The sequence below is a fragment of the Podarcis pityusensis genome (assembly GCF_964106645.2).
Source record: "Podarcis pityusensis genome assembly, chromosome: 2".
NCBI classification, from domain to species: Eukaryota; Metazoa; Chordata; class Lepidosauria; order Squamata; family Lacertidae; genus Podarcis; species Podarcis pityusensis.
The window spans coordinates 119,932,564-119,948,828 of NC_138029.1; the positions used below are offsets into that span (position 1 = coordinate 119,932,564).

At 46.5% G+C, this 16,265-nt stretch overlaps 1 protein-coding gene across 4 annotated transcripts; it reads left to right on the plus strand.

Moving 5' to 3' along the window:
- The first annotated feature begins 3,151 nt into the window (after positions 1-3,151).
- Positions 3,152-11,878, plus strand: LOC308469512 (uncharacterized protein). Of its 4 annotated transcripts, none has more exons than XM_080992083.1 (4): positions 3,152-4,271; positions 6,506-7,534; positions 8,380-8,494; positions 9,401-11,878. In XM_080992083.1, the coding sequence occupies exons 2-4, from the start codon at positions 6,713-6,715 to the stop codon at positions 10,474-10,476; spliced, it is 2,013 nt and encodes a 670-aa protein (XP_080848209.1). In that variant the 5' UTR covers positions 3,152-4,271; positions 6,506-6,712; the 3' UTR covers positions 10,477-11,878. The 4 variants fall into 4 exon arrangements, with proteins under 4 accessions (XP_080848209.1, XP_080848206.1, XP_080848207.1 ...); XM_080992080.1 differs by having other exon boundaries at positions 3,152-4,252; positions 6,502-7,534; XM_080992081.1 differs by having other exon boundaries at positions 3,152-4,239; positions 6,502-7,534.
- Positions 11,879-16,265: the final 4,387 nt, after the last annotated feature.

Consider the following 16,265-nt stretch of genomic DNA (forward strand, 5'->3'; position numbering starts at 1 on the left):
GGTGTTTCATAAAATCATACAGTTGGAAGAGACCCTGAGGGTCATCTAGTCCAGTCCCCTGCAGTGCTGGAATCTTTTGCCCAATATGGGGCTCAAACCCATGACCCTGAGATTAAGAGTCTCATGCTCCACCAACTGAGCACGTCCAGGTCTTAGGATGTGTTGAACTGGTTTTAAAGTTAACATAGTATTAGCTAGGTCCCCCCCCCCCCAATTATTTCTATCTTTAATATATGAGAGGCTTTAATTCGGCTATCATTTGATGTTACGTTTTTGTGATTTTTTGTTGTTGCTAGACCTTATCATGCAGGATTGTTCCAATTTTATTGTATATTCATTGAGATGTTTTCATTTATTGTTTGTGACTACTAAAGTTTGTTATGTTTTTAGAACTGTTGGTGTGAATTATGTGATTGTTTCTGTAAGCCGCCTTGAACACGGTTTAATCATGGAAAGGAAGCATACAAATACATGGAGTAAGTAACGGAGTAAGGAGGAGTAAGAAATTCTCAGAGTAAGAAGTCTGCAAGCTCTTCCCATCTTGGGAACATGGTTGGGACTGTTGATGTACCTGTTGTCTCCATGAGCCTCCCACCTCTCTCCTCTCCTTTGTCACAGCCCATCCTAGATAAGGAAGAAGCACACATCTGGTAGTTAACTCTTTATTTGGCAAGAGAAGCACTTACAGCAGCTTCTATGGTTACACACACTTCTCTAGGCTCTAGGCAGCAGTCCATAGGAGGTCTGAGCCCTAGAGAGCAGTTGCAGCAGCAGAGGTGGTTGCAACTTTTCCTTCTAGCTTATATACTGTCCTTTGATGGGTTACACACCCACAACCTTAGACTTTTCCTGCATAGAAGACATCACTGCTTTTACCTTTTCAAGGTCCTCCATTATATGTTACATTCCCCCCTCCCCCAAATTATCATTTAGCCTCACGTGTTATTTTTAGAAGGCAATGTCTTCGGTTTTCCGAAAGGAGCTTATGTGCTTCTTTATCAAACGTTGACTCTATTCTGAACTTAAAACTGCAAAGCGTTTTGCTGGTGGTCAACAAAAGACATTTAAAGACTCAAGGCAAATCTTTAAAAATGTAGTATAAACACTGACAACTGGGAAACACTGGCCTGCGAGCGCTCCAGCTGGAGACCAGCCTTTACCAAAGGTGTCATGGGCTTTGAAGACACTTGAACTCAGGACGAAAGGGGAAAATGTGCTAAGAGGAAGGCATATTTGGCAAACCTTCACTGTGATCAACTGCCCGGAAACCAATGTCCCCACTGTGGAAGGATGTGTGGATCCAGAATTGGCCTCCACAGTCACTTACGGACTCACTGGTAAAACTGCGTTTATGGAAGACAATCTTACTTTGCTACAAAAGTTGCCCGCTCACAAAAATAAAAGCAGGTTTGAATTCCTCACACCCATTTTTTGTGGCTGTCATTGGAGATAATGAAGGTGCACCCTTTGGGGGTGAAGCGTATTTTTAAATCCCATTGCTGATTCCCCCCTCAAAAAAATCCCCTAAATTTCACCTCCTGAAGTGACACGTACTATGCCCTGGCTAGGGCTGGTGAAACGCACCCGCCTGAAGAGCTGCTGCCAGTCTGTGCCGGCAATAGTAGGTGGACCAGTACCTAATCTGTATAAGGCAGCTTCCTGTGTCCCTGCAGCAGGGCTTCTCCTTCCAGACAACTTGAAAACACGCAAACAGACACACCCAACCCGCTTCCTTTGCATCCCGCGCTCCGCCTCGGGGCTCCTCCTGGCGCTCACTTGGCGTCCCTTTGCCAGGGCAGGAAGCGACCGCCCCTTCCTCCTTTCGCTGCCTCTCTAGGACGCTGCGCATCTCTCGGTTTAACCCCCAACAAGCCGGCAGGCGGTGAGAAGATGAGCCCGGCTGGATCAGGAGGTGCAAAAGAAATTTTGGTTTACGGTAACAGATGCAAAGGACGCAAATTGCCTCCATCCCCTAATAACGGTATTTCAGGAGTCATAGAAATCCCAGAATTGTAGAGTTGTTGGAAGGGTCCCGAGGGTCATCTAGTCCAACCCCCTGCAATGTTGGACGAGGCAGCTGTTCCTGCGACCACAAGCCAAGCAACCCAGATGATCAGATCACATCTCTTTAAAAAGCAGGATAAGGCAGCAGGATTGTGAACCTCACGTTTAAAGATATTGTTCATTGTAGTATAATATACTTAGCTAATTTTCCCCTTTGCGGAATTCACTGTTTTCTGTAGCATACAACCGAAATGAACGAACGACTCTATTAATTAGAGCCTTTCTTTCTTTCTTTCTTTCTTTCTTTTCCTTAATTCATCTGACCATCTGTCATGGATGCTTTTTTAATTAATTAAATTTGTATATTTGGTTGACCTGATTGACATCCTATACCTTTTTAAAATGTGGCTCTTCTTTGGGGAGAGGGATGTTATTGGGTTATTGTTTTTATTTTGATTTTATATATTGTGATCTTTTTTGTGAACCACCCTGAGACCTCCGGGTATAGGGCAGTATATATATAAATAATAATAATAATAATAATAATAATAATAATAATATACCACACTTCATCTGCTCTCAGAGCGGTTCACAACATAAAAATAACAAAATGCCTAAAAATAACAAGAGCTAATAATAATAATAATAATAATAATAATATACACAAACCAATAAACCCCCTCCTCTCCCACATTGCTGGGGGTTGGACTAGATGACCCTCAGGGTCCCTTCCAACTCGACGATTCTACGATTCTCCAGTTGATGCTATTGTCGCCACTTTGAAAAGACCAAACTTTTTTACGTGCCATCGGGGAGTTTCTTCATCCCTGCAGCAGGAAATTCAGAGGTGCAAGAACATTGCTCTGGTGGCCCCGGGTAGCCTTGCTCATGAATTTGCCCAGCCCTTTTTTAAAGTCTTCCGAATCTGTTGGCCAACAACACTCCTGTGGGAGGGAGTTCCACAGTTCAAAGCTTCCACTGTGTGAGGAATGACTTGCAGGCACCTGTCATGAACCTTTCGTCATTCGTCCTCGCTGGGTAACCCTGCTGGTTATAGATGATGGTAGAGGTCCTTCTCCTCCTAGGAGACCCAGTGGGAGGCCATCCAAGGAAGCTGAATTACAGCTCATCACTTGTATAAAATACAGTGGTACCTCGGGTTACAGATGCTTCAGGTTACAGACTCCGCCAATCCAGAAATAGTACCTCGGGTTAAGAACTTTGCTTCAGGATGAGAACAGAAATCGTGCTTCCGTGGCGCTACAGCAACAGGAGGCCCCATTAGCTAAAGTTTCGGTTAAGAACGGACCTCCGGAATGAATTAAGTACTCAACCCGAGGTACCACTGTATTTTATTGGGGGCCCCAAAGGGACTTTGGCACCTAGAAGTTGGCTCCTGTGAAGCACATCAACCCTTAGTGTGGAGAATGGGTAGGCAAACTAAGGCCCGGGGGCCGGATCCGGCCCAATTGCCTTCTAAATCTGGCCTGCGGACGGTCCAGGAATCAGCGTGTTGTTACATGAGTAGAATGTGTCCTTTTACAGTGGTACCTCGGGTTAAGTACTTAATTTGTCCCGGAGGTCCGTTCTTAACCCGAATCTGTTCTTAACCTGAGGTACCACTTTAGCTAATGGGGCCTCCCGCTGCCGCCGCGCAATTTCTGTTCTCATCCTGAAGCAAAGTTCTTAACCCGAGGTACTATTTCTGGGTTAGTGGAGTCTGTAACTTGAAGCATATGTAACCTGAAGCATATGTAACCCAAGGTACCACTGTATTTAAAATGCATCTGGGTTATTTGTGGGGCCTGCCTGGTGTTTTTACATGAGTAGAATGTGTGTTTTTATTTAAAATGTATCTCTGGGTTATTTGTGGGGCATAGGAATTGGTTCATTTTTCCCCCTTCTAAATATAATCCGGCCCCCCACAAGATCTGAGGGACAGTGGACCGGCCCCCTGCTGAAAGAGTTTGCTGACCCCTGGTGGAGGGTCTATGAGGAGAATTTTTTCATGCACCAAGTGTCCCTCACACATGGAAAGGGTTAAAATAGCAAATGTGCCATTCCTAGAGAGGTGTGCATGTGAGAAATCACATGGATATGACTTTTTTTTTTTTTAAAAAAAGAGAACATCTGCTTTTCCCATTCCTCCACCTCCTCTCCTTAATTATTTCCTCTTTTACTTACTGGAAACAGAAGCTGGCTGTCTTGAGACTTTCTCCTGGCCGAAGATCCAAGGTGAAGCTGGCTGGTGAGAGGACAAGAGGAAAGTTGGGGTGGTGCCCCCTAGAAAAGCTGCTCTGTCCCCACATTCTGACCCTTGGTGCATCTACCCCAGTGCTGTCGACACTGGCCGGCAGCACCTCCCCGGGGTATCAGGTGTGTTTCTTACCTGGACATGCCGAGGGGACATTGTGCATGAAAAGCAGGTGCTCTGAGAGGCAGCAGCCCTCTGCTGAGATAGGAACATTCGCCCAAAGAATTTGGGAAACACTGTTTTGTCAGGGAGCTGCTAAGAGCTGTCAGGTGACATTTTCTATTTCAATAATAATAATAATAATAATAATAATAATTTATTATTTATACCCCACCCATCTGTCTGGGCTTCCCCAGCCACTCTGGGCGGCTTCCACAAAAATATTAAAATACTGTAATCCATCAAACATTAAAAGCTTCCCTAAACAGGGCTGCCTTCAGATGTCTTCTAAAAGTCTGATAGTTCTTGTTCTCTTTGACATCTGGTGGGAGGGCATTCCACAGGGAGGGTGCCACCACTGAGAAGGCCTTCTGCCTGGTTCCCTGTAACTTGGCTTCTCACAGGGAGGGAACCACCAGAAGGCCCTCGGCGCTGGACTTCAATGTCCGGGCAGAACGATGGGGGTGGAGACGCTCCTTCAGGTATACTGGGCCGAGGCCGTTTAGGGCTTTAAAGGTTAGCACCAACACTTTGAATTGTGCCCGGAAACGTACTGGGAGCCAATGTAGGTCTTTCAAGACCGGTGTTATATGGTCTCGGCGGCCACTCCCAGTCCCCAGTCTAGCTGCTGCATTCTGGATTAGTTGTAGTTTCCAGATCACTTTCAAAGGTAGCCCCACCTAGAGCGCATTGCAGTAGTCCAAGCGGGAGATAACCAGAGCATGTACCACTCTGGCGAGACAGTCTGCAGGCAGATAGCGTCTCAGCCTGCAAACCAGATGGAGCTGGTAAACAGCTGCCCTGGATACAGAATTGACCTGTGCCTCCATGGACAGCTGTGAGTCCAAAACGACTCCCAGGCTGCACACCTGGTCCTTCAGGAGCACAGTTACCCCATTCAGGACCAGGGAATCCTCCACACCTGCCCGCCTCCTGTCCCCCAAAAACAGTACTTCTGTCTTGTCAGGACCTCAATCTGTTAGCCGCCATCCATCCTCCAACCACCTCCAGACACTCACACAGGGCCTTCACCGCCTTCACTGGTTCTGATTTAAAAGAGAGCCTGCAGAGTTACAATTCCCAAGATTTGCCTGGCAAGAGGGATTGGTTTTTAAGCCACACTGGTCTCCTAACAAGTCTCGGCACCCGCTGGCAGACGAAATTGATGGAACGTGTAGAAATGTCTAGTTTAGCTGGAAGAATAAGTGATCAGGAAGAAAGAACTTTGAAAAAATAATGGGGAATTGCAGAATGTTTGAAAAACTACTGTAAACCACTTTAAACGTTGGCAGGTCTAGAATAAATTGAGCAGTTGCATTTATAATGGAAGGGAAAACCAGGAAAGGAAAAGTAAGGATTAATTAGAATATGCGGCAGTAAAGGGAAAATAAAATGAACCATAGAAGGGAGTGAAGGGAAGTTGAATATGCTTGTATGGTTTAAATTCTGTAATTTATGTAAATGTAAAATTGAAAATGACAAATAAACCTCTCACCACACTTAGCAAACTAACTTCCCAGGATTACTTGTGGGAAGCCATGACTGTTTAAAGTGGTATGATAACTGCTTTAAATAACCGTTCCTGTGGAAATCGTAAGAGACCTGCCATCCTGATATTTGTTGAGAATTCATTTGATTCCATGTTGGTCATTTATCCTGTATTTTATGATTTGACAGTGTTAAGGTTTTTAAACTTTTTAAAATTATTATTATTATTATTTATTAAACGTCTATACTGCCCTTCATCCGTAGATCTCTGGACAGTTCACAACACAAAAATACAAGATAAAACCACAAAATATGTAATAAAGAGAGCAGCAGCAACCAAATTAATAAAACCCACCTTCCCCCCACCCCACCCCATCCCAGAAACACATTTAAAAGGGTGTAGGATGTTTCTGAAAATGCAAATAACAAATTAAGAAATAATAAGAATAAAAGGGTATAGGATGCTTTGTGATGTTTGCATGATTTTACTGGATGCTGCCACAATAAAAAATAAATAAAAAAGAGCTGGGGGTTTTATATCTATTCTTCTAAATAAATAAATGAAATATTTTGCTCTGTGTTCTTTTCTCCTGCAGGCAGATTTGGTGTTTATTCTGGAGTTTTCACCGCATCTTTGGCAAGAAAACAATAGACGCCACCCCAGGAGACCTGGGCACCTATAACTGCTCCAGCAGCTATAACTGCCCTTCTTCGGAATCAGGTCACTGGTCCAGCGGGCTTAAGACTTTTTTTATCTTCCGAGGTTCAGGAGGAAGATTCCCCATCCTTATCCTTGGGTGGTGGACGATGGAAATGGCAGAGGGGTTTGTCATGGCATCGCCGGATTCCCAAGAAGAAGTCCCTTCCGGGCAGGAAGGACGGCCCAAGATCAAAACAGAGGAGACCAGCTTTTCAGAATTTGAACCCGAGATGGGGGCGAAAGGGTCCGAAAGAGCCCCTCGCGTCTTCCAGGCGGGGAGCATTCAGGAATTGCTTTGCAAGGCATCGGGGAGACAGCTGATGCAGGTTCCAGGCGAAGGGCTACTTCAGGAATGGGAGAGCCAGTGGCAAGAGTTCCTGGGGACCTTGGAGTCCCCCAACTTGAGGTGGGAGGCTGCCCAGATGCCAGAGGAGCCCACCCCCTGGGACGACGCCAAGGCCTTCCTGGCCTCCTTCGAGCAAGTGGCCAAAGCCTGCCGGTGGCCCCGGGAAGAGTGGGCGGCCCGCCTCCAGCCGGCCCTCAGCAGAGAAGCCGAGCAGGTCTTTTGGAGCCTGGAGGCCGGAGACAGAGAGGATTATGGGAAAGTGAAGGCGGCCATCTTGCACGGGGACGCCCTCAGCAGGGAGAAGAACCGCCAGTACTTCCGGCGCTTCTGCTACCGGGAAGCTGAGGGCCCCAGAGGGGCCTACAGCCGCCTCCAGGAGCTCTGCCGGCGGTGGCTGAAGGTGGAGAGGCACTCCAAGGAGCAGATCCTGGAGTTGTTGATCCTGGAGCAGTTCCTGGCCATCCTGCCAGCAGAGGTCCAGAGCCGGGTAAGGGATTGCGGCCCGGAGACCTGCTCCCAGGCGGTGGCCCTGGCCGAGGATTTCCTGCTGAGGCAGCTGCAGGTGGAGGAACAGGAGCAGCAGGTGAGACGGGGTAGTGAACCCCCATTATAATTCTGTTAAATCTCAGGAATGGGGTGGGGAACGTACAGAAGAACCTGCACCATCTCGTCTAGCATCTTAATCTCACAGTGGATCCTTAGCAGGACCTGAGGTCAACTGCCCTCCCTGCACTTGCATTCCCCAACAATGGACGTTGTTGGTCTTGGCCACGAAAGGTCTTCATCAATATCAATGTGACAGCCATTTTGTGTGACGCGACACACAGCCAACGTAGCTGTTTTGTGTCATGCCGCCCTCCACTGGGGAGCCATTTTGTGATGGGCGGCCATTTTCTTGACATTCCAATTGTGTCCTCTGGCCTAGAAAGATTGGTGATTGCCTCTTGCCATATGAACCTACCCAGACCCTGAAGTCATCTTCTGAGGCCCTCCTTCGTGTGCCACCTCCTCGAGAGGTCCAGATGGTGGCAACGCGAGAACAGGGCCTTCTCTGCAGTGGCTCCCCACATGTGGAATGTTCTCCCCAGGAAAGTTCACCTGTTGACTTCACTATACACCTTTAGGCGGCAGGCAAAAACATCCGTTTTTAACCAGGCCTTTGGTTGACCTGACTGACATCCTATACACTTTTAAAATGTGGCACTTTCTGGGGGGTTGTTATTGGGTTGTGGTTTAGATTTTGATTTTACATATTGTGATCTTTTTGTGAATCGCCCTGAGACCTCCAGGTACAGGGCAGTATATAAATTCAATAAATAATAATATTATATTGACAACTTTCAGTGCGATTGGCGGGTGCCAAATCCGATTTAAGCTCACAGCGGCCACACTCTTGATTTTTCTTGCTGTGTTTTGTGCCTGATTCAGGTGCCTACAGAGGCGAATGTGAATCCACCCAAGGAAGAAGAGGTTCTGGAGCCCGAAGAGGTGCTGGGGCCCAGCTGGGAGATCAGTGATGCTAACCATGCTGGTTTTCTGTTGTGTAAGGCTGTCTTCTTCTTCTTTAGACCAGGGATGGAGAAATCTGTGTTATTAGATGACTCCAATTCCCACAATGCCCATTTCTGCCTTCCTCCTCCAGCATGCTGGAAATTCAGATGTTCTTGCACAACTCCAATTCCCATAATGCTCCTTTCCATTCTTCTGGGACTTCTCCCATAATTCTGTTCTGGGGCTTCTCCTTACCCTCCAGATCAGATCTGAGGAAGGCACAGGGGACACATGGGAGGAAGAAGAGGAAGGTTAGGGTTAGGGTTAGAGTAAGGGAAGGGAGGCGGGTGGCGCTGTGGGTTAAACCACAGAGCCTAGGACTTGCCGATCAGAAGGTCGGCAGTTCGAATCCCTGCGACGGGGTGAGCTCCCGTTGCTTGGTCCCTGCTCCTGCCAACCTAGCAGTTCGAAAGCACATCAAAATGCAAGTTGATAAATAGGTACCACTCTGGCGGGAAGCTAAACGGCGTTTCCGTGTGTTGCTCTGGTTCGCCAGAAGTGGCATAGTCATGCTGGCCACATGACCCGGAAGCTGTACGCCGGCTCCCTCGGCCAATAAAGTGAGATGAGTGCTGCAACCCCAGAGTAGTCTGCGACTGGACCTAATGGTCAGGGGTCCCTTTACCTTTAAGGGTAAGGGTGGGAGCTAGACTAAGATGCCTTTGAGGTCTCCTTCCAACTCTACAATTCCAGAGAATTATTAACCTGGTGATTAATCAATGCAATAAATAAAAATTAAAATAAAGTAAAACAAATAAAAATAATACAATAACTATTTTCTGCATTGGCTGGGAGAGGAACTTGATGCCCTTTGGGATCTCAGCCACTTCTGCAATTCTAATTAAATAATGTGTCGACGTTTTAAAAGTTGTGCCGTGTTCTTTCTCCCTCTTTCCAGGCGAACCCACACTAGGCGATCCCGTTTCTGGGGACGCAAAGACCTGCCACCTCTTAGAAAGTTCCTTGCAGAGAGAACCCCGGGGGCCGCAGCTGCAAAGCATGGGGCGAGACGTTCCCTCATCCAACAATCAGGAAGAAGTACCCAGAAGTCCTAATGGGCTGGCGAGAGGGACAGAAGCAAGTCCAAAGAAAACAGCTGCCTGGGAGCTGCCAGGGACCCCGGAGACCGAGGCCACCGCCTCCCCAAATGGGAATAGCGTCAAACCGAAGCCGCCGCTGGGCCTTCGCCCTGGGCCAGGACCCTACAAATGCTCCGAGTGCGGGAAGAGCTTCTGCCGGCGCTCCTACCTGTCCCAGCACCACCTCATCCACACCGGCGAGAAGCCCTACGAATGCTCCTACTGCCAGAAGGCCTTCCGGGCGCGCTCTCACCTCACGAAGCACAGGCGCCTGCACACGGGCGAGAAGCCCTACAAGTGCGGGGACTGCGGCAAGGGCTTCCACCAGTCGTCCAACCTCCAGAAGCACCTGAAAATGCACGTGGGCTCCCCGATCTACCGGTGCCCCGATTGCGGGAAGAGCTTCGGCCAGCGTGCCAAGTTTTGCCAGCACCGCAAGGCGCACGCCGGCGGGAAGACCTACCGGTGCTCACGGTGCGGGGAGAGCTTCAGCGAGCTCCCGCTCCTCCGCGCGCACCGGCGGAGCCACGCGGCGGAGCGGGCCTACCAGTGCCCCACCTGCGGGAAGGCCTTCGATCACCGGTCCAGCTTCCTGAAGCACAGGGTGACCCACACGGGGGAGAAGGCCCACAAGTGCCCCACCTGCGGGAAGGGCTTCAGCCAGTCCTCCAACCTTCACAAGCACCAGAAGATCCACACGGGGGAGAAGCCTCACAAATGCCTCACCTGCGGGAAGTCGTTCACCCAGAGCTCGCACCTCAACTTCCACCAGAACACCCACAAAGGGTTCAAGTCGTACAAATGCTTAGACTGCGGGGACAGCTTCACCGACAGGTCGCACCTTATGAAACACAAGCTGAGCCACGCCAGCACAAAAGCGGCAACGTCGGCCTGAAATCCCCCTTAATTTTATAAGGCGGGTAAATTACGTTTATTTTTTACATTTATATGGCACTTAGGCCTTTGCACATTGACTGTTTCCCTCTGTTCCACAAATTTGTTAGGAAGACTTGGGCAATCCTCTCTCTTGTTTCTGCTCCCGCACTCAGCCCCACTCATCCGCAATATGTGGGGCAGATGATATTGATCTACCTTAACAACAACTATAACTTTATTATTTATACCCCGCCCATCTGATTATTTATACCCACTCTGAGTAGCTTCCAACACATATTTTAATGTATTTTTAATCTTTGTTGGAAGCTGCCCAGAGTGTCTGGGGAGACCCAGCCAGATGGGCGGGGTACAAATAACAAATTATTATTATTATTATTATTATTATTATTATTATTATTAGAAATACAATAAAATGTCAAATGTTAGCAATAACAATCTGATCTGATACAAGAAGAATGAGAATAACTTTTCACATAACTTACATCAAATAAAGCAGTCTTCTAAACAGTTAAATAGCAGCAAATAACTAAACTTTGCAGGAAGGTTATAAGCCTGGAAGCAGCACTGGGTGCTTGCAAAGTGCCTTTGGTGAGGGATTTTTGGCGGAAAGACCAAAGTGGCTTGGAGGTTTAGAGGACCAAAAAAAAAAAAAAAAAAAGGATGTGAAAGGGAAAGAGGTGGAAACGAATTGAACTTCCTAGCATCATTTTAATAATAAGTTATGACCAGATGAATCAGCATTGATTTCCCCCCACCCCGATGAAATTGCTGTTTGGATGACTTAACTGATTTAACTGTGAAATCTGATTCTTAAAAGATGAATTAGCAGTGAAGTTGTTGCTTTGCCGAGAAAAGCAAAAAGACTTTGCAGCACCTTTTGAGATTTACATAAATCTTTTTAATAGCGGATGCTTTTATGCACCATTTCATCAGGTGCCTGCAGCATTATCTTAAGATACCTCCCCTTCCCATGGTTTAATCTTCCCCTCCCCACAAGAGCTGCAGCATCCGTTAAATTAATTAAATAAGCAGATTAAATCAGTTTTAATATATGTTTGATCGAGCGCCCCTCCACCCCAAGATACTGTTGAACTAAAGCTCCCCCCAGCTCAACTCCAGTCAGCCCCAGCCAACACAGCCAGTGGTCTGGGATGATGGGACTTGGGAGTCCAGCAATATCTGGAGGGCACCAGATTGGGGGAGGCTGGTTTAAGGCCTTGTGGCGGGGAGTTCCGCAGATGGGGTGGCCAATTCCTTGTTGGACTCCGACTCCATCAGCCCTAACGAAGATCGCCAATGGCAAGGGATGATGGAGGTGGTAGTCCACAGGCCCACCCCTGTTCTCGACTAATGAAATATCCTTAATGCTGTTTTTAAAAATAAAAAAGTTATTTGTTTTATTCTCTCTTGCCTATCTTTTCAACTTCCCTTTGAGACAAAATTACAGGTCTAAAAGGTGGTTTTGCACTGTCCATTTAAAGTACCACACTGCTTCTCCAAAGAGCTGTGGAAACTGTAGTTTGTTAAAGGTGCAGTTCCCAGGATTAAAGTGTTGTGACACTGCTGTAAATGTACCGTGAGGATGGGGCCATAGTCAATCATTTCAGCCGAGTGAAAGTTACTGGTAATTGAGGACAAGCCAAAGAGGCCTCACTGTGGTCCTTTGACTAAAAGTGTCTGGTACGCCACATACAGCCATCAGACTAATGTTATGCAAATGGCAGAGAGTGAAAACTTACTGATCGACTAAAGGCTGCAAATCCCATTCCTCACAGGTGGGGAACCTGTGGCCCTCCAGAAGTTAATGGACTCCAACTTCAACCATCCCTGACCATTGGGCAACGCTGTCTGTGGCTGCTAGGGGTCCAGCCACCGCTGGAGGCCCACAGGTTCCCTCGTCCGTCCGATACACCCTCTTCTCTTCAAGAAAGCCCTGTTAAAACTTTTCCGCAGAGGCATGTGGAGGGTATCTGAAATAGACTCGGAGTCGAGAGTGGAGTTCATGCTCTTTATTCAGCTCAGAGTGGTGAGGAGGAATGGAAGTTCCCCCGGAATGTCTGCTTTATATACATTATTTACACAATGGGCCCCATGTGATTGGCTAATTCCGAGATTCACCTGTAGGCCAATCAGGTTGCAGATTCACTTCATCTGGAGCTGGATTGGGTGGCTCCTGTGGACCAATCATACTGCTGCATTGTTCTAGGACCAATCAGACTGCTGCCTTTTGGATCCTATTCAACTCAGTACATAACACCATCCCTCCATTTTGTCTTTGAACCTCTGTTTTTATCTTTCCATGAATGGTATGCTTTAAAGTAGGGTTGGAATCCCCCCCCCCCCTTTTGGTGGATTGTTTTATCTTTTTGTGAACCGTTTTGAGTTTTTGTTTTTTGCTGGGAAGTTCTGCCTTTGCACATGAGTCTGGGAATGTTCAGTTCACATTGAGTTCATGAAACATCACACCCTGACCTGTTCTTAATGCATTGTTGACCACATCTACAGAATGCGATTGCTATGTTCTTTCAAGTCATGCAATATCAATCATTAGTAATTGTTTATTATCAATCACTAGTAATAGTTTAACAAGGAGGATTTCACACCTGTCCAATTCTGTGTTCCTTTTCCCAACCTTTAATCTATTGATGATTAATGCCTATATTCAACCTTTGCATTGTATTTGTGTTAACCAATCAGCAACAAGCACATATGTGGCAATGCTGTAATATTCAATAAAAGGGACTCGCCGAGACATGCTCAAGAGATGCCTCCCATATGACACTTGTCACTCGTCTGTCGTTCATTTCAACCCAACAGTTTTTAACAGTCAAGCGGTGCATACATTTTATGAAAACAAACAAATGGTGTTTATTCTTTCGAAGAGCTGTCCAGCTCCCTCGGTGGGGAAAGACGTCCTTAGATTAGGGCACAAGCAAGAATGACCTAGGTAAAGGGTAAAGGGGACCCCTGACCATTAGGTCCAGTCGTGGCCAACTCTGGGGTTGCGGTGCTCATCTCGCTTTATTGGGAGCCAGCGTACAGCTTCCGGGTCATGTGGCCGGCATGACTAAGCCGCTTCTGGCAAACCAGAGCAGCGCACAGAAACGCCGTTTACCTTCCCGCCGGAGCGGGAGACTGTTGAAGCCTTTAAATGTATGGTGACTTGTGCAACGAAATTCGCCCTCCCGCTCCTCCCCGCCCACCTCCATAAGAGGATCGGGGTGGTGGGTGGGGAATCCAGTGCCCATTGAGACTGATGGGGCCGAAGGCAGGGGGGGCAGAAAAGGAGGCGGAGCCACAGTCAGTGACTGGCAGATCCAGCTAATTCCAGTTCGGAAGCTGCAGTACACAAATAGTCCATCTAGTTCGAGATTGTGTACACTGGCTGGCAGCAGCAGCTTTTAGGCCTCTCCGTGGAGGTACCGAGGATTCAACCCGGCGCCTTTTGGGTGCAGATGCTCCACCAACTGAATCGTAGAGTTGGAAGGGATCCCCGAGGGTCATCTAGTCCAACCCCAGTTTCTCCCAGTGCGGGACTCAAACCCATGACCTCCCGATTTAAAGTCTCATGCTCTGCCAACTGAGCTAGGCCTCTTCCATCCCCATCCTCTGACAGGCAGTGCCCCTCTCTAGACTGATTGTAAGTCGGGAAGTGGGCAGGAGGGAGCTGGATGAACCAGCCTTAATGGGTGGTGAGGAGCAGAGGAGAATAAGGGGATTTAGGTGCTCCAGCCAACTTACATCTGTGAGATGTCTTTTTTATTTTATCTACTAAATTTGTATTGAGAGTGGCAGCTGCCTCGGATGTAGTAGAAGGAAGCAGGAGATCCGCACCATTTTCGATCGATGGCTCTCAAATCCCATGAAAAATAATTTTATTAGGAATGGATAATGCTCACCGTGCTGTTTGCTTTAAACACACACACGCACGCACACACACGAAAAAACCCCAGTCCCCTGCTGCTAGGAATTTGCAGTATGAATTTCAGGGATGAGCTTTGCTTTGTTTCAGGAAGGGATAAGGACAGCAGCTGCACACACGTCCCTGCTTTCATAGCACACAGCTTCCCCACAAAAAATCCTGGGAGTTGTAGTTTGCAAAGCTACAATTCCCGGCACCCTTAACAAACTACAAAGCCTAGGATAAGCGGGGGGGGGGGGGAGAGAAGGATATGCTTTAAATGTATGTTGCATACGCAAGGAAAATATGAGTTTTGAGAAGTGGGGAGAGGAGGAGTGAGAGAGATTGGTCATCCCCTGGCTGCTAGAGTGGGGAAAAAATATCCTTGGTGGCTCATTCAACACACTATTCTGAATATTTTTTTTTTAATAATTTTTTTTATTAGTTTTACAATATACATTCAAACACAGTTTAACATCCAAATCTCACCAACAACTTCTTTTTGGACTTCCTCCAGCATGTCTGATAATTCTCCGTAGTATCACATTCTTACACATTTCTTAATTCAATATTGCATTTTATCATTATTATCCTTAACATAGTTTTAAAGCAATATTTCCATCAGTAATTCTCACAGAGCTTCTTGAAAACGTACAAATGTTAACTGTTCATCACATACATTTTTTATATATTCTGTAAATTTATTCCAGATCTCTGGTCTCGTCGGTTCCGAATCCTCCGTTAATTTGTCCATTTCTGCGTACTCCATCAGTTTCATTCTCCATTCTTCTTTCGTAGGCACTGAATATATATATTTTTTTATAGGGTAGGGGGCAGTGGGGATGCCTTTGAGACTCTTAGATGTTTTGCGTTTGTGATGGCTTCTTTGGAGGAAGGCTGCGATAGAAACTGAATCAATAGTAACAAATTAATTCCAAAAGGAGGCTCCAGCTTCAAATTGCTGGACTAAAACCTATCAGGAAGTCTCGTTTTATTCATTTGCAAATGAAGAGAGACAATGGTTGCTTGCAGCTGTTAACCAAGAAAGCAAAGACCAGGGTGATTGCATTATCACCATTTACCAACACTGAATGGGGCATTTGGGCTTGTTCTGCGTAGGGTTCAACTTTTATCCTAATTGTCTCAGGAGACTTACGCATTTCCTTGCAATCTGTCTGCACCTTTCGGAACTTATTTCCCTCTGCACGCCGCTTAGTGATGCAATTACAAATTTGCTGCAATGTAGTCCTACGCGTATTTTACTCAGAAGTAAATCCCCAAGGTGTCACAAAACACAGCTTTGTGAAAAGAGAATAGTAAGGTCTGTAAAATCTGAGCATTAACTAGAATGTTGCGAACCTACAAAGACAGGATAAGCAAACCGTATTGGAGTAAATATGATTTAAAATTATGATTAATGATTTATATGGATCAAGAAAGGAAGATTAATTGTATTTGATTAATTGGGAAAATAGTCAGGTAAATGTCTAAACAGGAACTGCACATGCAGACGATGGAAACAGGAATGGATGGTAAAGTAATTTTTAAATTGGTGTTAAATTCTAATTAAATTGTTAATTTAAAATTTGGAAAACTAATAAAAATTGATTGGTTAAAAAAAGAGAAGTAAATCCATAAGAAATATTTGTTATATGTTTGCAGCACTATCTGTTGACGCTGCCTGTTAAAAGTTGCCAGTCCATGCTCTGCAAAATTTTGGCGCATGTCACACCACATGCCCCTGAGCATGGGCAGAGTGCCACCCCATACCCCACTGTTGAGGAGATCTAGATGGATCAATGGCCTGGCTCAGGTACAAGGCAGCTTCCTATGATTCTCTCACCATTTGGCTTGTAAAAGTAGGTAGGCAAAAAATCGAGAGAAAT

Coding starts and splice junctions, on each gene's coding strand:
- LOC308469512 (XM_080992083.1), top strand. CDS start 6,713: ATGGAAATGGCAGAGGGGTTTGTCATGGCATCGCCGGATTCCCAAGAA. Junction 7,535..8,379: donor TGGAGGAACAGGAGCAGCAG/GTGAGACGGGGT, acceptor TGCCTGATTCAG/GTGCCTACAGAGGCGAATGT. Junction 8,495..9,400: donor CCATGCTGGTTTTCTGTTGT/GTAAGGCTGTCT, acceptor CCCTCTTTCCAG/GCGAACCCACACTAGGCGAT.